This window comes from Sesamum indicum, linkage group LG11 (genome assembly GCF_000512975.1).
Source record: "Sesamum indicum cultivar Zhongzhi No. 13 linkage group LG11, S_indicum_v1.0, whole genome shotgun sequence".
Taxonomy (NCBI): Eukaryota; Viridiplantae; Streptophyta; class Magnoliopsida; order Lamiales; family Pedaliaceae; genus Sesamum; species Sesamum indicum.
The window spans coordinates 14,337,683-14,361,299 of NC_026155.1; the positions used below are offsets into that span (position 1 = coordinate 14,337,683).

Consider the following 23,617-nt stretch of genomic DNA (forward strand, 5'->3'; position numbering starts at 1 on the left):
ATTAAAGTGGAAAGAAGTAATGATTATTCATCGCCAGCGGGCAATGTAGAATTTTCTTAGATAGAAGCTTCATCAGCAGCGGGGCAATGTAGAACTTTCATAGTGCCCTTGTGTTGGCCCTTTGAGATGTATATCTTACAGTGGCAGGTTCACTCGTTACACTCAACACTGTGTTCATGCCGGCATAGTGTGGGGGGAGGTATTAATGCCATGACATGGGCTATGTAGCAGCACGTGGTACAGTTATTGAAAAATATTGATCAATTGGGAAATGTTGAGTGAAATGCGAAATAGTAATTCCAAACGTTGGGTGATGGTGCATAATTTGGCTGCACCCTAGGTGAATGTGCGGGCCTTAGGCGCAAAATGGGGTGTTGTCCATTGGTTTTTGGCATTGTGGCCATCGTTAGCTAATGTGTTCTCAGCTTGTGACTAAATGTGCAAGACATTGCAGAAAATGGTGGACAGATGCACATGATACGTGCGCTTGGGTAAAGTTGGCACTAATGTGCGAGACAAATGGTAGATGTTACGCCCAAGTAGAACTTGATGTCGGTTAGCAATTTTCGCAGCCAGTTGGGGCTGTCAACTGCGGACGGAATGTGTCAGCTTAGACCTGCATGATTTTGGTAGAATGAGAGAATGTTCATTGTGTGCGAGCAATCTCTTCGTAAAAGCTGACTGTGTGAGAGAGTGAGACCACAAAATGAAGGATAACGTATTTGTGGTACGGGAGCCCATGCGACACGTCGTAACAAGTACGAGGGACTTTATACCAAATCAGAGTCGTCCTTGTAACTTGTAAAAAACACTACTATATTTCATTCAAACAGTGGGAAAATTTGAGTCGTACGTAGCAAAGGGGTTGTCTATGCGTGTGCATCTTGTTCCAGAAGCCCAAGTTGCTCCACTTCAGAAAATATACAAGAGTCAGAAAGCCGTGGTAGAAGAAACCTTTGCTCTCTCTGAACCCTCTCTCTATATATACAATTAAGGGTGGCGATATGAAAACCCTACTTCCACCACCCGTACTAAAAGTTGAGAGCTCTGGAGTACATTATCATCATCTATGGGTTTGTTGAAGTTCCACCTATTTCCGGCGTTGCTTTTGCTTATAGCAATCTATTTTCCATATCAAGAAATTAGAAGCATGGCTGACGCTAGGCCACTTCCTGTCTTGCCTCGTCAAAGTATGCAACTGGACACACACACGATACTCTCTTTCTCTCTCTCTCTCTTTCTATCCCTCCCGCTTTCCGGCCGTATGTAAATGTGTGTGTGTGTGTGTATATTAATTGTTTATTTTTTGTTTTATAAATGGGATGGTGTTTGTGATGAGTGGTTTGTGTTGATGATGTTGAATAGGTTACAAGAAAGCATTTGCAACTCTTGGGGTGGTTTGCAAGTGCTGTGATGGAGTAGATGATGCTGCTTCCGGCACTGGTGGTCGTGGAGATAATCAAGTGTGTGCAACTTCCTGGGAAGGATCTAATTGCATCAAACTCCACTGTCAATCATGGAAATTCCACTAAAGTTTTGAATCACACGCACACACACAGATACACATACTACTACAATATATCAACTCTTTCTTAAATTTCTGTTGAAAGGGACAGTATTAAATACATGAAAAATTCTTAATTTGATTTTTATATGTACCACACACACATACTGCTTGTTCCTTTTGATTCTGTAAGCATGTCAGGAAACTTGTTCCAGTGCGTTCGGATTCATACACATGAACATGATATCGTCCTGCTGACTCTTGTGATTCTGGGCCAAGTTAATCTTGGGCCAGAAGCCCTTAATATCATCGGATGTTCCATTCTACTCCACACAAGTTTGAAAAATGACCAGCCCAATACAACACAGTTGAGGACCGATTTTACGCCTTTAAAATGGGGCTCAATTGGGGAAGCTGTGCCTAATGTGAGATATGAAATGCTACTATAGTTTCGAACCTAAACCTATATTATTAATTAATAATAATTGAGAGTGATGGATGTAACAGCAGGTATTCTTTCTTTCTTCATTATTATGGAGTAATAAAAATGTCTATTTCGGGACAGGACCATAATTACTACATATCATATTTGCAAGTAGGCTTTCTGACCCTATAAAACAGTTGGTCCAACAATGACACACCCACACCTGCCCTGCCCCGCCCCACAAACCACAATAAATATGCTCATTTTGAAATAAAATCACAATATATCAATCCATCTTTCTCCTTATCATCAATTCCATACATATTCCATCTGTGTATTAAAAAAATATTTGTAGAGAAGGGAGGTTAACTATACACCCACTCATTAAATTAGTATAATAACAAGGTGTTCAACTACGCAAACTTAATTTCGTCTCTAATTAACTTCACCTTTTGATTTTTATGTATTGTACATTTTATAATTAGTAGGATGATGATATTATTAGTGAAAAATGATTATTGAGAATAGGAGTGGTGGAGAGTATTATGACTAAAACCAGATATGGGCATGATAAGAGTAGTGGGGGTGGGGGTGGGGGTGGAGGTGGAGCATATATATATATATATATATATATATATAAATGTAATAATAAGGAGCATGTGGCGGAACACTGAAAGCACACACGTAGAGCATGCGGCGACTCTCAGTGGTCTGAGCAACACTCTCTTGTAGGCCCCCGTCTTCCCCTTCTCTCTCTCTCTCTCTCTTTCACACTACGACTCTACTATTGTTTTCCCCGGATCAATAATTAAATACCTCCACTGATAACAACAATTTAAATTGTGCGTTGGATTTTCTCTATTGATTTAAAATTTGTATTAACAGATAATATGTAAGTATTCTGTAACTGGATTTATAATTACGACTCCGACCGAATGAGTAGGTTGTATGGTATGGGTCTATACGATTTTAGAAATTGGATGCTTTGGTTGTACGGTATGGGTATATATGATTTTAGAAATGGAGTGGTTGTGTTTTCTTTTGTGTAACTGTAACGTATGGACATTCATTAACGTACGTAATTTGAATGTTGAGTTTCAGGACTTTGGGTCTATGAAGCGATCAATTCCAGTTGAGGTTCAAACTGCAAAACCTCAAAAGGTGTCTATGTACATATATACTTGCATTTGCATCTTTTTAGCCATTGAATATTCCAACCCATGTCCAAATCCTGATTCGGTGTTGTCCAAAAGGCTTTAAGTGCTCAAACCAAACGCTTTGTCTCTTGTCATAAATGTGAGTCCCAAATTTTCTTTCTGGATAAGACTTTCCCATCCCACTTCCATTTTTAAGATAACAACAACAGAAAAAAGAACAAAATCAAACACAATCTCATCTCATGAAACGAGTGATCTACATATGTTGCGTACTTGATATTCATTCATTTCAAGACGTTTCTACATTTATTACATACTAATTGCTTCCGACTCCACCGACTTAAATTTCACTCCCAGTACTCCAAATGCATTACTACAAAGCATCTTGCATTATAATTCTGGTAAAAGGATTAATTTCTTTTTCAACTCTGATTGGACCAAAAATCTGAAAAATGAGATAAGTGAGGATAAGTACTATAAACAAAAATACAAAAAAAAAAAAAAAACTACTTTAGGTGGTGAGTGGCATATTATCAATTAAAGCAAGATGGAGAGAAGAATATGATGATAAGTTAAAATCAATTACAATGTAATGTCAGTGTCCCACTGAACAAAAGCTAAGTCTTCATAAGTTGGATATATGTACCATTTTCTGAAGATGGTGTAATGGATAGACAGAGAGTGAACAAGACCACAACCTCTGTTTGTCCGACAAGATAAAAAGATAAGGCTCAGTCCTTTGACCCTTCTTTTGCAGCCTAACCCCCCCTTCACAAACTCTGCCCATAATTTCATCGTTTCTTAATTAATTATATATTATAACAATTGTTTATTTTTTATAATTAATGTATAATTTAAAGATAATAATTGATTTATATGATAAGTATATCATATTTATTATGTGATTGGTTTCATTCTACCAAACTCTATTCAGTAAAAATTTTATGAGTACCAAATTATATATGTAAGCAGATATTTTGTGATTTGGTGTGTACATTGTTTGGAAAGTTGAAACTAACAAATCTTAATGATTCTTAGTGTTCCCAAAATATCATAACTAACTGTTAAAAGGTTTAATGTGTTCATGATCTTGGTGATTGTCAAAATAGATGCAATCGGGTCTAGATTCATTGAATCAAAAGTGCCATATCCATGACCATAAATAGGCACGAATCATTCAAGATTTCATCAACTTTTATGATTTGTGAGTTTAAAAATTATTGACGAGGGTTGTAATTATTTAAATTTAATTTATGTGATTTAATAACGGATAAAGTTTACGAGCTCAATTCGATCCCCCTGTCCGGACCATCTTATATTCTACTATTTCCATAAATGATCATAGAAACCTTACGGCGGACCGGTAGAAATTTACTTAAAATTAGATAGAAGAAACAATCTTGAATTGAGATGGATTAAATTTCAAAATCCTATTGATGTATATATATATGTTATGTGTATAAAACATTTACATTTATTAAATACGATCGAATCATGTATAGAATGAAACAAAAGATGTAATAATAATTTAGAATAAAAAATTCAATACGCATTAACACCATTTTTAAGACAATTCTACGAATTTTTGAACATTTAAGGATGGAACAAACATTAAATTGCGAGTGTATTTATGTCAACTATAAAGATTTTAATTATGGGGAAGAGGAGAGTGAAGAGATAAAGGCAGCAACTGAGTTAATGCAGCCCAGCCACCTAAACATTGAGAGAGAGAGAGAGAGAGAGAGAGATGAATAAACAAACGGCGGCGAAACAGCACAGTTGAGATTGAAGGCGGGGGAGGGGGAGGGGGGAGTGGGAGTGGCAGGGATCGTTATTATCCACTAGGTATTCGTGGCAGTAATATGTTGGGAGTTGAAATCATGGGCCCACTCCCCAGCACCGATTTTTCCACGTGGCATCTCTCTGTTTGATTTACCCCCCCCCCCCCCCCCCCCCCCAAAAAAGAAAAATAAATTAAAGTATACTTAGTTACAGATGTGAGAGGGAGGAGAGGAGGGAGAGAGAGATCGTTCGCCACATACATACATAAATACATACATACATACACATCTTCTCTATATCTATCTATGTATGCGAAATGGAGAAGATGCATAAACGTAATAATAATAAATAAAGTTTTATGTTTTTCTTTTAATATAATCCCCTTTGTCTTGCATACATTAATTTCTTTCATATATATACATAATACATAATAAGAGATCATTCACGTGTCTTGCTCTCTTTTTTTCTTTCCTCACCTCTTTTTTTTCTTTTTCCTTTTCCCATCCGATTTCGCTTTTTCTTCTGAGGTTTCTGTTTGTTTCTGGGAAAAGATTCTCGGCGGTTACGTTTTCTTGACGGTGGGGGATATATATATATACGAGACGGCTCTCGTTAACCCAAACCTCTCATTCTGATATCAAGAATTTACACAAGAGAGTGGGGAGAAAGAGATAGACAGACAGAATGGAAGGAGGAAAGCAATCGGGTTCTTCATTTGCTTCTGATCTTTTCGGGGCAAAGGATTCTTCTACAGCTGCTTCGTCTTCTGGAATTTTTGGTTCCATTTTTCCTCCTCCGCCCAAGGTAATAAAGACCGTCCTTTTTTGTTGTTCTATCATTCTGCTATGAGTTTTTGATCGGGTTTTGCTTCATTTTATAATATGCCCTCTACATTCTCATAGTTTTAATGGGATCGTGTTGATGGCTGACGGTTTTGTCATAGTATAATATATGTACAGTCCCATGATTGCATGGAGTTGGCTGTTTGATGCCTTTTTCGACTGCGAGGGGGCTTGATTTTGTTCTGTTGCATGTAATGTTTGTGATGGATTTCTTTCTTTGTTTTGAGTTTGAAATCTTTTGGAGTGTTAAGAAAAGTTATTTAATACCATTAAAGCTCGCCTTTTTCGGGGATAAACCTCAAAAGATTGTTTTTCTTTGGTCGGCCTGAGGGGGAAAAATAAAAGCTAAAATTTTGAATTTGCCTATAGTTGCAATGAATATTTCAGACACCATTGTTTCTTATGCAGGTGAAGTAATTCTGAAAAAAATTCATGAATTGGTTCGATTTAAATCTAGTACTTGGCATTTCAATTCTTCTTGCTAAGCTTTTTGGGTTGTGCTATTGTTTGTTGTCTCCACTTTAGGTCATGGGACAAGAGTCGGTGCGTTCGTCCGAAGCTGATAAGAAGAATGACTCTGGAAATCCAGCATGGAGTGCGAAGCCTGGAGTTTCAGGTAGTTTGCATTCAGTTTGCTGATGGGATTTGCTCATCAAACACTCTATGTGGTGCTTCAGTTTTTATGCTTCCGCCTCTGTTTTAATAGCATTTACAGTAATGTTTTCTTTAAAGCAATCATCATGTGCTGTCAGAGAACTCAGAAAATCTCCATTGTTATTGTATCCCTTTTGGATTCTTTGATGAGATTCACCTAATGACTTCTGCCAGCAAACTCAAAAATCGTAGATGAAATACAGAGATTTGGGCAAAAATGGATCTTTTATTTTTCTTGTATAATAATAAGTCGGTCATTATTTTGAGTCTCTGTAGATTAACCTTTGGCTCTTTTCCAGATAACAAGGCTGTAGGTGGTGAAGGCCAAAGCCAGGACACGACAAGCAAGGCCATTAGTTCATATTTTCAGGAGGAAAAGGTCCAGCCATTTCATTACAGCTCGTCGATATACTATGGTGGTCAAGATGTCTATTCTCGGCCCCAGAGTGCCCAGAACACCACTGTGAGTAACCTTAAACGACTATGTGAATTATTGCTGAAACTACTTTATCTTGCAGCAGTGTTGTTACAAGTCATGACCTTCATAGAGATCAGTATCCATTTTCTATTTACATTTATATGATTTGGTTGGTATCTCCGCCTATTTGTTTTCCACTTGAAAATAACGTCACAGTGATGGGCCTTAAGAAGCTTGTTTGACATAACAGTGTCTTGGCGAGTATCTCCATTGTTGAAATACTAACTGCAGTTGTTGGCATTGATGAGTTCTGGAAAAGAAAGTTTTGATTTAGAAAATAAAATCCTTCCGTCTATATGTCTGTTTCCTTTATTGTCAGGTCAGAAGGTTTTAATGGGAATATCAATGATACTATTCAGAGTTAAATAATGCATTTTTCTCGTGTGTTCGATGATTAGTTCAATAAAGATGGCGGCGAAGATGACTCAGGCAGTGCTTCAAGAGGGAATTGGTGGCAGGGTATGTTTGCTTCTATTCCCTGAAATGACTATGGTTAAGGATTTGTTGTATTGACTACTACTTTTTGTTTTGGCAGGATCACTTTACTATTAAGAGCTCACTATGGCATGTGAATTTACATATACCTATTAGGTACTCATTATGAATTTTATTCTGGGAATGTTGACGTTTCATCTTTATGTTGTGATGCTAATACATGATCTTGTCGAAGACACTTTGGAATTTGTCAATTCATTTCCTGGATATCATCAATGGACTCACCACCAACAACCTATTTTGATGCTCATACTCTTGTCATTTGTTGATCATATTCAGATGTTGCCTTGTTTCGTATCATCCATTGCACTGTTGTTGACGCTATCAGCCCTTTTTAGATTTTAAATTTTTTTTTATCCCTATCATTTTATAATCATGTAATATTTTGTGCAGTGTCTAATTGATATTATTTAAGCATCTTACCAATTTTTTTCTTTTATTTGCAGGAAGATAAATATATCTAGCGCTGTAGCAGTCTATCCTACTCTTGTAATAGGAAAAATAGTGCATAGTGACAGTTTTATATAGCTAAATGACGGCCTACTTTCGTCTATCGTTGAACCATTATATGTAACTCTAGCTGGTAACCTTGCGTCTTTTGTCTCTATAATGTAAAGGATAATGAACGTGGTGCTTTTGGGGCTTCTGACTGTTCGATGTATATGATATTTGGTGTGTCTTAGATAATCTTTGCATCATGCAGATTCTGGTTTCTTTCTTCAAGACTACAAGGTTTTATTTATCTATGAGTATCTTAATCCAGACACCAATTATTTGTGTTCTTTCATCTATGAAAGTCCATCACACAATGTTTGAACAGAAAATAACATGCATGGAAAAGTCTATTGGTTTTTATCGAATCTTCTTCCCCGACCAGACAAGTCTTTCCACGTTTCCCATTTTTGAGACCACAGTAAATTCAGTATATCTACAATTATGGAAAGGTTCCTAGTAGATCGCGCAGACATAGACCCGAGGAAGGACCACTGCTGTTCTTTCAGGGTTTTTGTTTGATAAGGTTGCAGCCTAACGATAAGGCTTTTTTATCAGAATGAATTCGGTTGGAATGTTATTGTCAGTGAAGCTGCTTCTAGGATTGTATACTTTTTTGTTCCTTTATGTTCTGTTTGAGTCTTTTATTGCCTCAACCAGATAATTCGGATAAGGCAAAAGGATTCTCTGTTCCTTGTCTGCTGGTAAGGATGCCCACACTGCTGATCTTTACTCAATGGCATATTCATTACAGAAACATATTTTTTCTAAATCTTTTCATCACATGAATATCTTGAATTGCTGTACATCTTTTCTGAATATTTGCAGCAGTATGATCACAATATTTTCGTAAAGAACGTGGCCATTTATTTGGTTGTTTAGAATATGATACGACATAAAAGCTGTAGCTGATCAAGAATCACATGACATGAACCAAAATGGTAACTTGTTTTCCATCTACAAAACAAGGCTCTGCCTTTTATTTTAGCTGATATGCTTCCACTACAAACACCAGCAACTATTGCCTTCTTATTCAAGTGTAATAGTCCATTTTGCTCCAAATTTCTGACTCCTCCCGCTAAGGGAGGGTGTAAGCTGCAAAGCCAAACACAGGAATCAGAACCCAAAACAAATTCTAGTTCGTTTCCTACTTGCATAATAATGATCAGCAAAATTACTTACGTCCACACTTATATCCCACAGGACGATGAGCAAAACCACAGCGTTTGGGGATTGAGATAGCAACTTGTGGCTTGACGCCAGCTGCCTTAGCAGCATTAGATAGCAGAACAGCGCAGAGGCACCGGGGATTCTGCCCGATTCTCTTTACTTGAAGGCAGCAACTCTTTGAAACGGGTGCCTTTCCATCCCTTGCTGCCGCTGCACATGGCGCCAGCTGCACGGCCTCTTGGTCTGGACTCAGTGTCCCACATACCCCCTTGCCTTTCACACTTCCGACACCTGCTATGACAAGAAAGCACACAAGGAAGAGAACCTTCAACCAACCAGCCATTCTTTTAGAATCAATGCAGATGTTGTCTATGCGACTGCACGACTTCAGATGTTCTAAATTTGGTGAATTTATACTGTGATGAGGAGTGTGAACACTCATCTGCTTTAGTTGAATGGAAGAAGCACTAAAGGGACATGCACTAATGCTGTGCAGCATTGTTTTTCCTATAGACAATCATGATCTTGTGTTGTTTTAATTTTCATTTCTGTTGTCGGCGGGCTTATGTACATCTGTATATAGCTATGGCTATAACATTTTTTGCTCATCCTTTTAGATGTTAACAAGTGACATATGGATAGACAAGTTAGTGAGTTTACCAACCCACATACAAGAACGGCCTCCTCAATATTTTTCTCTTTGCTGCTTCTGGAAAGATCAGTCATCAATGATCCAACCACCCAACTAGTGTAGAGTATCCCGACACTTGTCTGGGGGATTAGCTCGAGGAAATTGAATATCTAAAAAGAAGGTTGATGTAACTCGTTTGTGGGTTCGGGATATTGTACTCATGTAAGCATGAAATTGTATATGATGTCACTCAAGATTAATCTGGGGGTTGAAGACGCCAAATTGACTGTAAGGACCTAATGGAGAAGACCAAAAAAAAAAAGTAAAAAGGAACAAAACCAAAAACGCCGTTGCCGGGGATCGAACCCGGGTCACCCGCGTGACAGGCGGGAATACTCACCACTATACTACAACGACCTGATGACTACTTGCACATATATACATATATATGTATCAGAAAATAAGTAGAAATGGTATATCAGTAAAAAATAATTTCCTTTGAATGACATATCATTTCTAGTGTTTTATTGATTTCTTCTGTATACAAGTCATTCTGGGTGTTTGAATAATATATTTCTATTTTACCATTTGACGTGTTATCTTGGGCATTTGGTCTAGTGGTATGATTCTCGCTTAGGGTGCGAGAGGTCCCGAGTTCAATTCTCGGAATGCCCCATTCTTTCTATGAGTGATTCATTTCATTCTGCACTTTTGCTTCCGATTCCCTCTTATCTATCTTTTGGCACGAAAATGTCTTGCATATATATTCGCAAATCTCAAATTCCAAGTGTAATAGTCTTAAAAAATTTTACTATTCTCCTATTTAAAGCATAATGTATTCACCAGTTTTCTTCATAATTTGTTTGTGCGATCTCAAATATGAAAGTGCATGGCTACTACAAAGTCCTTACCTCATGACAATCTTAATACAATAAAAAATTAGATACATCACAGCCCTCAATACTTTCAAATACTCTTTCTGCATGTACATGACAACGAAAATCTACAAAGTACCTCTAATGCATTTTGTTCATTCATCCTCAACAGATTTGTGAGGTTGTGGACTGGTTGCCTCTTTTGAACATCTGGAAGATTCAGATGCTGATATCTCTCCGCCTGTACTTGAATTTGAATCTGATCTCCTCATATTGCTGCTCAATTCCTTTCCTTTTCCATCAATACTCAGATAATCTGTCAATACCCTTTTCACGCCGAGCCCACGAAGGGAAAGTTTGCTGCTTTCAATATATGGTGATTTATCTCCCTTTGCAGGACTAATCGACTGTAAAGGTGAAAAGGTAGGAGTTGTAAAAGCTGTCTTATATGCAGTGCTGGAGACTGGGAGTGCAATCCCAATGCTTTTATGAGTAATCACACCAACCTTGGAGATTGACACGAACTGATCTGAATGTTTGGACAAGTCATCCACATAAAGTAGGTCGTCTATACGTGCTACAATATTGAACGCCAGGCTCTCTAGAACTCTTGAGTAACTCTCCAATATTGCTTTGCCAACATCCTAGTGAAGAACATGTACATTAGTACAAATGTGAAGAAGAATGGACAAGAGATTGAAATCCATGAATAGATATGAGAGAAGAAGTGATATTATTAGTATTACAAACCTTGTTGCATTGGATTTTGCTCATGTCTAAGGTGGTCTGAGGTAGACCTGGGAACCGTTGCTTCAAGCAAAGCAGAAGACTCTCAGCTCTGTCTGCTAGCAGTTCCCTTTTATCTGCATCACTAACCAAATCCTTTACCATTTCCCATGATGACTTTGAATTGGACCTGTGTGTGCTATGTAAAGGTTTTGAATTCGTTTTTCGGCGCCACATATAAATGGCTGCTTCCACTCTATTGGCAATTTCTAATGCATGATGCTCAGAAGACAAATCAAGGCAGTCAAGCAAACATTCGGGCGAAAATTGATCTGAATTGATGTACCGATGGATAAGATCTCCCAAACTTGCTTTTCCATTCTGCAAACGATAACGACGACAACAATCAAGGCCTACCTTGTTACTTAATCACATTGAAGAGATGCTTATATATCTTGGTACTTAATACCTTTGGAAGAGCTTCTAAGTATGAGTCAGGTACATCCATTTCGGCTAAAGCGGTATTGTTAATTGCCACTGCAGCTTTGAGGATTTGGTTCGTGCAATCACGCTTGTGTTGCAACATCTTTCTTGCATCTTCGCTGATGCCACCAGTTGGGACACGAGGAACTGGAAGCCACCATTTGTCTTCTTGACGGGAGAGTGGTCTTGGATAGGCGGATGATTCATCGGCTTCCAGGGATAATATCCCTTTATCGACATACCAGAACTCCGAGCCCTTAAAGCTTTCCAATATTTCCTACATAAGAGGCTGAGAATGAGAATCATTACAGGAATATATAGCAGTCGGCGAAGAAGAAATCAGTATCTTACGAGGATCATGTTGTCTAATTTGCGTAGTGCAGGGAGGTTCATGTAAAGATCTGACCGTGGTCTGGAAGTCATGACCTGAAACGGGGCATAAAGGATAAGTTGGGACAAGTCAATGAAAGATGACACTGATGCTATGTTTGGCAGCACTGAATTGGATTGTACTTCCACAGTGAAATGATACTCACCTCGAGTTTGCTTCCATCAGGGAATGTCTGCCAAGAGGGCATCAATTCCACAATGTGATCACTAACACAGAGAAGCCAATCCATTTCTCTACGCCACATTAATTTCTTCTCGGGCTTTAGAGGCTCTAATCTCCAAACTTGTCCAAAAAGAGTAGCTAATGCAATAAAAGCAAAGTTCAAGAATCAACCACTGTAACATCCGTTCATAGCGCAAGTAAAACCAACTAAAAAATATACATCGTTCAAGGACAGTGAACTAAGTCAATAACTTACCACAAAGGTTGGTAATAGCATTTGATATAGCCAGAGCACTGCAAACCCCATTGCCACAACCAGACATGTCTTCCCCAAGCAGCAACTTAGAAAATCTTTCTTTCATCATCTCAGTTTCTATATTCACGGAAACAAGATATGTTACTTCAGTAGTTTTAACAGAGATGGAATCGTAGATAAAAACACACAGACAAATTAATGATAATGAATTGCCAAAACAAAGAGGGCATATATGAAGGAAGTAGCACCTGATAGAGATGATTCTTGTTTCTCTAATTTTCTCTTGTCCAGATGGGGTTTTTCCACTTCTTCAGAAACGGTAGAACTTCGGCGAGAAGGCGGTTTGTCCTTCTGCATTGGCCAACCCATTGAAGGGGATGAAGATGAGTCCTCAGAACTACTATTTTCATAATTCAAAGTGACCTCAGAAGCCAAGAAATCAGAGCTTGAATTGCTTTCCCCACTTCCTTCTTCATTCGAATACGTTAAGTTTTCAACTTTGCGCTTATTCTCACTAACCACTCCTGTTTTATCATTCTCATTCACCAATGCCTCCATCGCAGCCTCGAGATAATTTGGTGAAGCACAATACACAGAGTTGTTAACTACCATTCCATCAAATTGAAACCTTTTGCTCCCAATCCTATCCGCCACTCTAGCTTTATTCTTCAAGAACTTGACTGATTTCAACACCCACAATGAGAATGAAGAAGAAGGATTTGAATTTCTTGGTAATCCGGGCTGTTTCAAAGGAAAGAAAGGCTTGAGCTTTGTTTGGTTCTTTGCACTGAGCACATTCTCCTCTTGGTACGACTTAGCTCTATCCATAAGGTTCCAACTTCAACTTCAACCTCAACCATGTTTGGTTCTGTGTGGGGGGATAAAAGTTAGAAAATAAGAGGCAAAGAAAACGGGAGTGGAAAATGGCAATAATTATTCAAAGATAGTTGCTCAAGCACTGAAGTGTAAGAATGATGCTCGAATGTGTGTAACACTGAGAGAGAGAGAGAGAGTGATTATGAGAGAGGGTTTTTATGCACAATGATGTGCGGAGCATTAAAGGAGACCAAGAAAGGGGTTTGCGGCTCCTCAATGCTGGCCTTTTCGCTTAAAATTACGCTCTTACACAGTTTCACTCCGTTGCTTTGTTAGGCTCTGCTTCAACAGGAGCAGCTCTCACATAATCATTACGTCGGATGATTAAACAAGGCAAGAAGGAAGGTAATTGCTATAGCGTAAAAGTGTAAAAGTTGCATTTGTCTATCTGTGATTTTTCACAAATGGTTGTTCTTTAGTTCTGGACTCGTGGTAACATAATATTCAGGCAAAACTCCCTACAAAATTCCAAGAATAGCATCTAGTACATAGAATTTTTCAGTGTTTTAGTAGAAAAGAAAGTTTGGATACACATGCGGCTGCAGCATGGGGTCAAGACATTTTTATTCGATACTAAGTGACAAAAATCATGTTCACTGGCTCTTCTAGTGCCCAATATTATGACCTGCAGGATAAGTTATGATGACGCTTTGTCCATACCCTTTTTTCCTTCGGCAACAAAATTGACATCCCTCAAAGCTCAAGAGTACAATGCTCTGATCCCTCCCAATTGGAATGTCCAATATCCGAACTAAAACTGAACTTACCAGTGCAATTGAATTTAAATTCAAGAATCATATATATACATCTGAAGCACTTATAAAGGTCATGAATATGTCCCACAATATAAAAACTACTATTCCATGTCAGAAATATTTTATTGTAAACTAATATAGCCATGGTCTAAAACAATGATATTAATTATGAAGGCAAATGCTCAAAAGTGAATTCTGCAAGTAATGTCAAATTGGACCACAAGGTTTTAGTGCTGCTGCGGTTGAGATTTCATAATAGTTGAGATTTCACAGTAATGTGAAATTGGACCACAAAGTGTTAGTATGGCTGCTGCAGTTGAGATTTCATAATAATTATGGTAGCAGTATCTTTCTAGCATCCCCAATTGTATTTTGAGACTTTACTTGTAAGGTACCAATTAAGCATGGTGCTGGTGGTAGTTCTAACAGTAGAAATATACTAAGACCAACCGCCTCCCAACCACTTCGCTATTCTTAGCTTCACTGTCTTAATTCACTACTTCAAAACTAGTAGGTTTTCTTCTGTACTAGTGGGTTTTGGAAAAGTCCCTGAGGACTGTTAACACTTTATTTTCGTAGCCGTTAACGTTTTAAAATGAGGTAGCTTGTTTAAATTTGAATGGCATTGGGGGACCTTGCAGAACGAACCCGAAAGAAGAAGGCTTTTATAAGGAATCCGATGTCGGGTTTTCCCATGCAGTGAAACCTAAAAGTAAAAGTAAATGGAAAGGAGTGAAGAATAATTTACACAAACGCCCAATTGTAACATACTGCTAAGCACCATAATGGGCCATTTAACCCATCCAGCATGGGCCGAGCTCATCAGAATGAACGTGCGTTGAGGAATTTGGTGGGCCATCGAAAGGCAAACCTGGGCCAGAGCAAACAGTGATATGAATACATCTTTATCATAAGGGTCACACTCGGATGGAGCAGCCCATTTAGCTGGAAAGTGAAAAAGGCAGAGTTACTAATGCATAGAAAAAGATCTGAGGGACAAGTTCCCTTTGCTTCTCAAAAACTGCAACCCAGCACACAAGAAAGTCGCCGTAATGAATTCTGAATATTGTATATGGTACAGGATAACAATTAAACGTCCTAACATTCACTCACAAATGGCCAAGTATGAAAATATTGCAACTTAGTGAGAGACAACATCATGAGTTGAGACAACGTTTCTGGATCAGCTCTTCTTGTAAAAGTTGGGATCCTTTACTATGGTAACAGGGCAGGCTGCATGCGCCATCACATAGCTAGTGACGCTCCCCAAAATTATCCTATATCAGCATCATCCAAACATTACGAGAAGAAAACATTTATAACAAGAACTGAAGCAATTAAATTTCTTGATTTTTGCAAAACTGATAAAAATCCATTGCTCAAGTTTGAAAGAGCTGACCTCCAAATAAGAAAATGAAAAAAAGGGAAAGTACCTCTGTATGGTAGTAAGGCCTCTGCTGCCCATAACCAAAGAATCCAACTTCAGATCTTCAACAGCTTCACATAGCTTCTCTCTCGCGTCTCCCCAGTACAATTTTGTCACCACTTTTATCTGATCAATAAAATTTCACTTTATTGAAATTCGATTGAAACACTGGATATAGAAAACTCTATACATGTATATAAAGAGAAAAGGAAGGAGTGAAGGTTTTCAGGAAACCTCTTTCTGCCTGGCAGCAGTATCGAGGGTGTCGAGAACTTCAATGTCTATCGGAACACCGTACTTGTTCATGACTTGTGGCTCGCGAAACTCCGCCAATGGAATCAGAGCTGCGAATAAGCAAAATATGAGATTCCAAATCGAGTACCTCTCTATACAAAACATATACAACCGTGTCAACAACCATTTTACACAAATATAAATCGACGATAGGCTCAAACAAAAAGTAGCTTACGAGAACCGGATTCCGACCACAGTTGGTGAAGAGACTCGCTGAGGGAATGGTGTTTGACGTGTAGAATATAGAAAATGTCGCCTTTATCTGCCAGATTATCAATGGACCACTGCAACGCCGCCTTGCTGCTCTTGGAGAAATCCATGGCCACCCCGATCCTCCTGTCTTTCGCCATTTCTCTTCTCTTCTCCTTTCTTCTGCCTTGTTCGAATGTTTTGCGGGAAAATATCAAGAGTTATTGCGTGAACAAACTGAAAGCCAAAAAGGACCTGATTCGTGTCGCCAAAATGCCTACTCTACATGTGAGTGTGAATGTGATGCTTTCTGCTTTATTCTTCATTTGGGCTGCATTTCGGGCCGACATTCCAAACTCATTTGGGCTGAAATTACAGATTGATCTCCCAACCCCAATTCCTCCTATTTCATGTCCTAAGGCCCAAAGCATTCATGAGACTGTAAAGCCCAAGACGTAAAATATTATATTAGGAACATATAAATTATTATATTTCCTTAATGATTGAAATCTGTAAAATCAGGAAGATCCATTCCCTGTATGCTTTCTCTGCTGGGTCCTGAGATTATAGTAAAATTAACTAATATCCAACGCATAAAATTTATGGATCTGTCCGAAGCTTTAACCCCTCCCTGCAAAATCACTAGTTAAAAGCACTGCCGAGCAAATATTACCCCCACAACACCACTGAGATGTGTGTGCATAATTAAATTTAAATTTGTAATAAAATTTACATATATATTTATATTAATTGGATAATTAAAACTAAAAGAGTAAGAGAAAAATAAAAACTTATAATATAATTGAAATAAACAGATGAAGACACCATATATTCAAAGTGAAAAATATTTCTAGCAGATTGAAGAAAACTAGTCATCTAATATCATCATTCCATGACCGATTGAAGAAAAGTCGAATTCACCATTAATTAGTAATAACAAAGAACCGACATACATACTTGAAGATTTATTTATATTCTGTCCTTCCTATCCTTGTATAGTTTATTAAAATTCGAAATAAATAACAAAGTATCAATTTACGTTGAAATATTTGAATAATAGACACAAAAACGAGATCTAGATCTAACAGCGGGGGAGGATTTCCATGTGCATTTCTTGCTTTATACCATTACTGTGTATGACACCTAGCTACCATATCCTTAATTCCAATCCTATTTTAATGTTAACGTGCGATGGACTATATGCTACGCACCCAGACACAGACCCAGCATGCCATGGCAGGTAAACCACCACTTTCTCTACCATGCACTACTTATTAATTAATATTTCAAACATGAATACGTGAATTAGTTCAACTCACCATCATCACTACGATATTCTGATTAATTAATTATATCAACTTATACCACTGTCTCAACCGTTAATTTCTTAATGCGGAATGAGTGCTCGGGATCTCATTTTTCAGACCATTAATTAAGAGTCCATTATTAATCAAGCGGATGAGGATTATGATGGTAAAAGGAATATCTATTTGTTATGAGAATCTTAATACGTGATGGTGGGTGTTTAAACAGTTTGTTAGGTCTTTCGATAAAAAAAAAAAGTCAGCTATTAGTTTTCATGTCAATTAGTGGGAAAGGTACGTTTTTTTATATATATGTTGTATAATCAATTAGCACATAAATATGTCAAGAATTTAATTTGTGATCGCTCGACAACTTTTAAGTTTTAGAACGCTAAAAAATTAAATCATTAAGAATGTTTAGTCATTCCCTCTTGATTAAGCACGACATCTTGTCTATGGATTTAATCATCAAAAATCAAATACTATCTCCGCCTTAGAGTCTCTCCTTTTGCTTCAAGTCATATGTCCATTCGAGCTTCGATCCTTAGTTCCGCAATCACAAAGCACACCTTCCAATTTTTAAGTCATTAAAAGCCGATCTAAGATAAAGTTCAGAGTTGGATATGTCACATTAAAATAGTGTGTTTCGCTGATCTTTATATCCATTACAGATTAAACGATTAGATTAAGTAATTGCCATCAGATTGGGTTAAATCAAGCGATCCGACCCAAAGACCCTAACTCAATCAACTTGCAAACCTCAAAATGCTTGTTTTTTTTTTTTTTTTTAGTGTGATGGAATAAAAATCTGAATTAAATAAAATTATATATATAATCCAAAATCTTGATGGAAACATTAATGCATGAAGTTTGATTTAATAAAATGGGGGAGGCATGTGAAGAATGGTCCCTACAAAATGATCCTTTTAGGTAGAGAAGAATTTGTGACATGATAAATCCCACCATTTTTCATAATTAAATCCGTCCGCATGCAAAGCTTCGTCCAGAGGTATCTAATTGGTGGGACACTACGTACTACTACATTCATGAAAAAGAAAAGCCCTTTAACTATAATTGTTGGAATAAATCCTGATTAAAATTTTGATTATCAACATCTTACCTATTTCTTGATTTTTCCCTCCCACATTGCTTTCCTACCAAACATCTTTTTCCTTTAATTTTGGTGACCCCATTTCAATTCACTAATCTGGTCATTGCACTACTGTTGCTCATCAACATTTCCCTTCAACCGCAAACCAAATCTCGAGGCCTGAAATTAAAGTAACACAATTAGTGTGTTTCCCATCATCAATCATCCCAAAATGGGGGGTATATGTGCAAACAAACTTCTCTATCCAACTAACTTGGATATTTATTGGGTAATACTACCAAATTATGGACCCTCAAACTTTTATCTCTTCCGCCCTATCAATTGGAATTTTAATCCATCTTTTATTTTATCCTTACCTAATCACAATTCTGATGCATATAATATAAACATTCCAACTTTTAGATGAAGGTAGGGTAACCAATTATTTATGATCCTTATGATTCATCTTTAAGAAAAAGTTTATTTTAAGTGACTTTGAGTAATTAGTTAACTTGTTTTTTTTACCTTGTATGGCTCGTATTTATGATCCTTATGATTCATCTTTAAGAAAATATTTATTTTAAGTGACTTTGAGTAATTAGTTAACTTGTTTTTTTTACCTTGTATGGCTCGGGTGTGCATAATTCGGTTAATTGATCGAAACCGAATCGAATCGAAATTTTAGTTTTTTTGTCAATTTTTCTCTCCAGATTTGCTGACCGAACCAAAAATTATTATTTTTAAATTTATACAATATTATATATATATATATATAAAATATGGTAATTTAATTATATTATTTTATAACAATCTTAATCAATAATTTAGTTTATATTTTTTTTTCTCCAAAAAGTTAGCTTTTTCTATTAAAAAGTAAAAAAAATAAAAAATTGTGTTCGATTTTTTATTTTGAGAAATGGTGAACCGGTTCAATTAACCGAACTGAACACCTCTATCTATAGCAGAGATAGCTTCATATTAATATTCATGATGGAAATAATTTATTCTCAAAATATTTATTCCTCACGTACATTTAAAACGTGACTAAAATTTTAATTCATACATGGAATTAGCCTATAAGATTACAGTAAACGTCAACATCTGGACTTGAAACGAATTATCTCAGTATTCAACTTATTAAATATTCATCGTATATAAATATATATATTTATTTCTGTCATTCATTATATCGAGTACTTATATCACTTAAAATTCCGTTTATTTTGTGATATAAGTTATTTGAATGGCAAGATAAAATAAAGTCTTGCATTAATTAATATACTATATTGACTCAGACTTTTTAGATTGAATAATTGATAATAGCATATAAATACTACAATTTGTGAATTCCCAATCACATTCTTACATACACAGCGTGAGAATACGTAGACGGATGAGTGTCCTTCCAACATCCAACAGATGGTGTACCAGGTTTGAACTCTTCATCAACTTGTTGCGTCCGGACCATGAAGCAAAAATCCACAATTCTTGCGATTCCAGTAAACTGTGACAGCACCAATCTAAAAACAATATATATTGTAGGCAAGTCGATCAAGTGTTATCTGCAAGTGGGGTCTTCCACTTGCGTCGAAGAATCCGTGGCCGTTGAATCGTTATCAAATTAAGCAAAAAAAGAGTTTGTGTAATAAATTAACTGAAAATGACGTTTAGGCAGAAAGAATAATAATACATCATCACATACTCTCGCACTCTTTCGGCGCCAAAATTTAATCTCTTGCGGGATTAAGAAGCAATCACCTCGTCACTTGTGTTAGTGGTGAGGTTGAGAGCTTAAAGTTATTAAGCGCATGTGGATTTGAATCGTACGAATATAGATATTTAATATATTTTTAACAGTAGTATGTTGTTTATTTGTTTATTCTGAACTTGTTAGTTGATTTAAAAATATTGACGTATTGTGCATTAGATGTTATATTAATAACAAATTGATTACTTTAGAACTGTCGATGTATTTATTTATTTTTTTTAAAAAAAATTGACTTACACTATTGAAAGTTTTTTTCTTTTACCTTTTTTTCAGGAAAAGAAAAAAAGAATCATTGGGCTTTTTTCTCTTTTGAATGGCCACATAGGAAAAAATGTCCGCCCAGACGATCACTTTTGGTTAAATTTTGAATAGTCGGAAACAAGTCGCGTAGATAAGCTAAGCAATCGTTTACTTGGTCCATCACCATCTTATCTCACAATCTTTTTGGTAAAGAGATATTGTTATTAATTTATCCACTAAGTTAGAATTTACAAGAATCCTCCAATCATTTTACGGTAATTATTTATAGGCTATTAATATATGAAGAGTTCATTCACAATATTTTAAACTAATTATAGTTGTGCCTGCCTTTTCCAGTCTGATAGGGGACATACGATGAATAAACTTTAAACCACATATTTCTCTTTCATAAATGAGAAAAAATTCAAATGCTCCAAACGTCACGCTTTTTTAACAGCGGGTTGGGTGTGTCTGACTCAATGATCTGAACTATCAACCATTAGTATCAAAAAAGGTATTCGATGGTTATTTAAATAATATGTTACTTGTATGAATTCTGACACATAAGTCTCTATAAATACGAGTTGAGTAATTTCATAATGTATGCCTTTTATTACTATCATTTTGCACTCTGCGATATAAAGGTCAATACTAATTTAAGTATCGAAAGATTTTAATTGTGAGCTACCGTAACAAGCTTAACAATCTGTGTTTCAGACCAAACCTTACTCTTTGAAATCAAGATAATCATACCCCAAAAAGTCGTCAAGTCATCACTAGATCGTCAAGAACCTCGACCTGGATTGTATCGCCCTCTTTCTTGTTACACTAGCAGTTTATGCACGCTCGATGCATGTGTGCATATACAATATAGTTATAGTACAAAAAATTACATCATTTATTCAGTGAATTGATGATGCAAAATTAACGATTCTAATTAAGTAAAATAGAAATTAAATTTATCTACAATTGTATAAAGAAAAATAAAAACAATTATGTGAAAATATAAAGTTGAAAGATGAATAGAGTAGACTAGTTGTAGATGGCATTTTAATTTGAGTGACCAAAATTTTCTGTTTAAATATTTTTCTAAAAAAGGAAATAATATTTATGTCAATATACATTTATTACACAACCAAAATGAATTAATATAGTTATCTCCATCTTTAATTAATAGTATAGATATATGGGGAGGACTGCAGAGGTAGCCGCAAATAATTATGGGTTACAGCCATCATTGTTTCGTGGAATGTACAATTATTTAAGTACAAGGTTGTCATGTGTCCTCCTCCTTTAATAATTAATGGTAATGGCTACAGCCTCATACGTCCTCCACCGCTAGTGCTTCTATATGAAGGGATGATGAAGTTCACACTACTATCTACATGCCAATTATTTCATTTTGTTGTAAAAATAATTATTATTCGCTCTCCTTAAATTATACATTAAAATATATACTTCATCCCCTTATCACTAGTTTTTTTTATAATAAAATTAAAATATTGAAACTTTAATTGATTTTATGGAAATTGGCAGAGCCTGTATCTGGAGCAAATATTGGATGCGCATTGTATTCAATACAGTGTTCAATGAGTTGATGAAGACGGTGCAAGATGCAAATGAATTTTGCGACTGCTTTATTTTGAGTTAAAACTGTATGGTATTGGAACTTTAAAAATTGGATGCATATAAATTTATTCAATTCATTTGAGAGGGATAGGTCGTGTCCGTGGACGAGGCGGGAAGAACCCGCCGTCTGACGCCGGCAGTGAAAAGGACGGGCCGTAGGAAGATGTCCGTTAAAACAGACGGAAAAGCGGTTTGACCAAATGCAGGATAGGCCGTTGAGCTGCCGGACCTGCTGTTGGGCAGTGTCGCCACGTCATTGGGGAATAAAAGCATTCAGATCCTTTGTTCACTAGAGGAAGCCAAACGCTTATTTATTCATGTATCTCAACTAAAAAAAAAAGTGTGTAAATCCGAAAATCTCGTACAAGCTTTATTTATTTTAAAATAGTCTAGTCAGTTCCAATTTTTTGATCCTTATTATTATTGTTCTTTTTTTTTTTAATATCATAAAACAAATAAATTTATTTTTTTAAATATGATCGAACTTAGTTATTTTTATTTCAATCTATTATTAGTCGAGTTGAATTCGGATATATCTCATTTTCAATTTAATCTGTTATATTTACTAATTAATATTCAAATATCTTTTGTTATTATTCTCTAATTGCAATTAAATAATTTAATTTATTTTCAACTATATAACGAAATAAAAGTTCAAAAAATGAAGAAGGGGAATGTGGATACATTTGTGTTGTGAGGTGTGTGTATATATTTAAAGGTTATATGCAAACCTCTGAATAGAATGTGTATTATTTTTAGACAATTTCTAAATTCATTTTGTTAATTTAAGATTTTTATAACACAATTACAGTGCATCTTAAAATTCTGACATGTGTAGACTCATGTGACCACTAAATAATACTGGTGTCCATCATTCATATAAGATTATACAGTTGAGAGACATCTGTAAATAGTCATCTTCCATAAATCAAGTATAACTTTTGCTGCCGTAATATTTTTACGATCTTTATTATCATTTATCTTACAATCTATTGGATTAAACATCATGAGATTATAACCTGGATCTTTATAGTTCAACAGTGTTTGTGATGAAAAAATATCTGTTTTTCCTGTTTTCACAAAGCTAATTAAAAAAAAAAAAAAAAAGAGTGGGTCATTTGACTGAAGGAATTATTAGTAAAAAAAGGTTAATTAAGGTATAGACAAGGTGAGTGCAGTGGAGTGGACTATCCAAGAAAAAGATCGGACAAGAGAGTAAGGGTGAAAAGTATAAAGACAATAAGGTAAAAAACCCGACATGATTGGGATTCCATTTGACTGGAATATTTCCAACAAAGTCATTATTTTAGATCTGTGTTTACTCAATTAGACTACTATCTGTCTGTTAATGCCACCCTAATTATTACTACAATACCATCATTATTTGATCACCTCCCTTTTTAAACTCCACCTACATACCCACCGCTCAAATTCTTATCAATGGTCACATCATGTGCACAAATCTTTCATAATATCAAAATTTAAACAATCAATCTCTTTGTAATTTCACTTTTTTGGTCATAA

The 23,617-nt window shown here is 36.1% G+C and overlaps 4 protein-coding genes and 2 non-coding genes across 7 annotated transcripts; 2 read left to right on the forward strand and 4 right to left on the reverse strand.

The window, feature by feature from the left end:
* On the forward strand, positions 5,218-8,050 carry LOC105174502. 2 transcript variants are annotated; one of them, XM_011096627.2, is made up of 6 exons: positions 5,297-5,671; positions 6,235-6,325; positions 6,663-6,826; positions 7,240-7,300; positions 7,377-7,432; positions 7,783-8,050. In XM_011096627.2, the coding sequence occupies exons 1-5, from the start codon at positions 5,552-5,554 to the stop codon at positions 7,391-7,393; spliced, it is 453 nt and encodes a 150-aa protein (XP_011094929.1). In that variant the 5' UTR covers positions 5,297-5,551; the 3' UTR covers positions 7,394-7,432; positions 7,783-8,050. The 2 variants fall into 2 exon arrangements, with proteins under 2 accessions (XP_020553515.1, XP_011094929.1); XM_020697856.1 differs by lacking the exons at positions 7,377-7,432; positions 7,783-8,050 and having other exon boundaries at positions 5,218-5,671; positions 7,161-7,295.
* On the reverse strand, positions 8,679-9,398 carry LOC105174503. Its single transcript, XM_011096628.2, has 2 exons — positions 9,011-9,398; positions 8,679-8,923 (listed from the first exon to the last, which is right to left on the reverse strand). The coding sequence occupies exons 1-2, from the start codon at positions 9,339-9,341 to the stop codon at positions 8,907-8,909; spliced, it is 348 nt and encodes a 115-aa protein (XP_011094930.2). The 5' UTR covers positions 9,342-9,398; the 3' UTR covers positions 8,679-8,906.
* TRNAD-GUC lies at positions 9,975-10,046 on the reverse strand. Its single transcript has one exon. It is a non-coding gene; the product is annotated as a tRNA-Asp (tRNA).
* Positions 10,233-10,304, forward strand: TRNAP-AGG. The gene has a single exon. It is a non-coding gene; the product is annotated as a tRNA-Pro (tRNA).
* LOC105174504 (rop guanine nucleotide exchange factor 7) lies at positions 10,436-14,259 on the reverse strand. Its single transcript, XM_011096629.2, has 7 exons — positions 12,771-14,259; positions 12,523-12,639; positions 12,250-12,404; positions 12,065-12,139; positions 11,700-11,990; positions 11,255-11,611; positions 10,436-11,148 (listed from the first exon to the last, which is right to left on the reverse strand). The coding sequence occupies exons 1-7, from the start codon at positions 13,348-13,350 to the stop codon at positions 10,660-10,662; spliced, it is 2,064 nt and encodes a 687-aa protein (XP_011094931.1). The 5' UTR covers positions 13,351-14,259; the 3' UTR covers positions 10,436-10,659.
* On the reverse strand, positions 14,877-16,349 carry LOC105174505 (universal stress protein PHOS32). The gene is made up of 4 exons (XM_011096632.2): positions 16,049-16,349; positions 15,814-15,923; positions 15,587-15,705; positions 14,877-15,430 (listed from the first exon to the last, which is right to left on the reverse strand). Exons 1-4 carry the CDS (start codon positions 16,221-16,223, stop codon positions 15,337-15,339), a joined length of 498 nt encoding a protein of 165 aa, XP_011094934.1. The 5' UTR covers positions 16,224-16,349; the 3' UTR covers positions 14,877-15,336.

Excerpts from the sequence above, each read along its gene's own strand:
- LOC105174502 (XM_011096627.2), top strand. The coding sequence starts at position 5,552 with ATGGAAGGAGGAAAGCAATCGGGTTCTTCATTTGCTTCTGATCTTTTC. Across the intron at positions 5,672-6,234 it reads TTTTTCCTCCTCCGCCCAAG|GTCATGGGACAAGAGTCGGT; the intron begins GTAATAAAGACC and ends TCTCCACTTTAG. Across the intron at positions 6,827-7,239 it reads AGAGTGCCCAGAACACCACT|TTCAATAAAGATGGCGGCGA; the intron begins GTGAGTAACCTT and ends TTCGATGATTAG.
- LOC105174503 (XM_011096628.2), bottom strand. The coding sequence starts at position 9,341 with ATGGCTGGTTGGTTGAAGGTTCTCTTCCTTGTGTGCTTTCTTGTCATA.
- LOC105174504 (XM_011096629.2), bottom strand. The coding sequence starts at position 13,350 with ATGGATAGAGCTAAGTCGTACCAAGAGGAGAATGTGCTCAGTGCAAAG. Across the intron at positions 12,405-12,522 it reads TGCTATTACCAACCTTTGTG|CTACTCTTTTTGGACAAGTT; the intron begins GTAAGTTATTGA and ends TTATTGCATTAG. Across the intron at positions 11,991-12,064 it reads AATTAGACAACATGATCCTC|GAAATATTGGAAAGCTTTAA; the intron begins GTAAGATACTGA and ends CCTCTTATGTAG.
- LOC105174505 (XM_011096632.2), bottom strand. The coding sequence starts at position 16,223 with ATGGCGAAAGACAGGAGGATCGGGGTGGCCATGGATTTCTCCAAGAGC. Across the intron at positions 15,924-16,048 it reads GTGGTCGGAATCCGGTTCTC|CTCTGATTCCATTGGCGGAG; the intron begins GTAAGCTACTTT and ends GCTTATTCGCAG. Across the intron at positions 15,431-15,586 it reads GGCCTTACTACCATACAGAG|GATAATTTTGGGGAGCGTCA; the intron begins GTACTTTCCCTT and ends ATGCTGATATAG.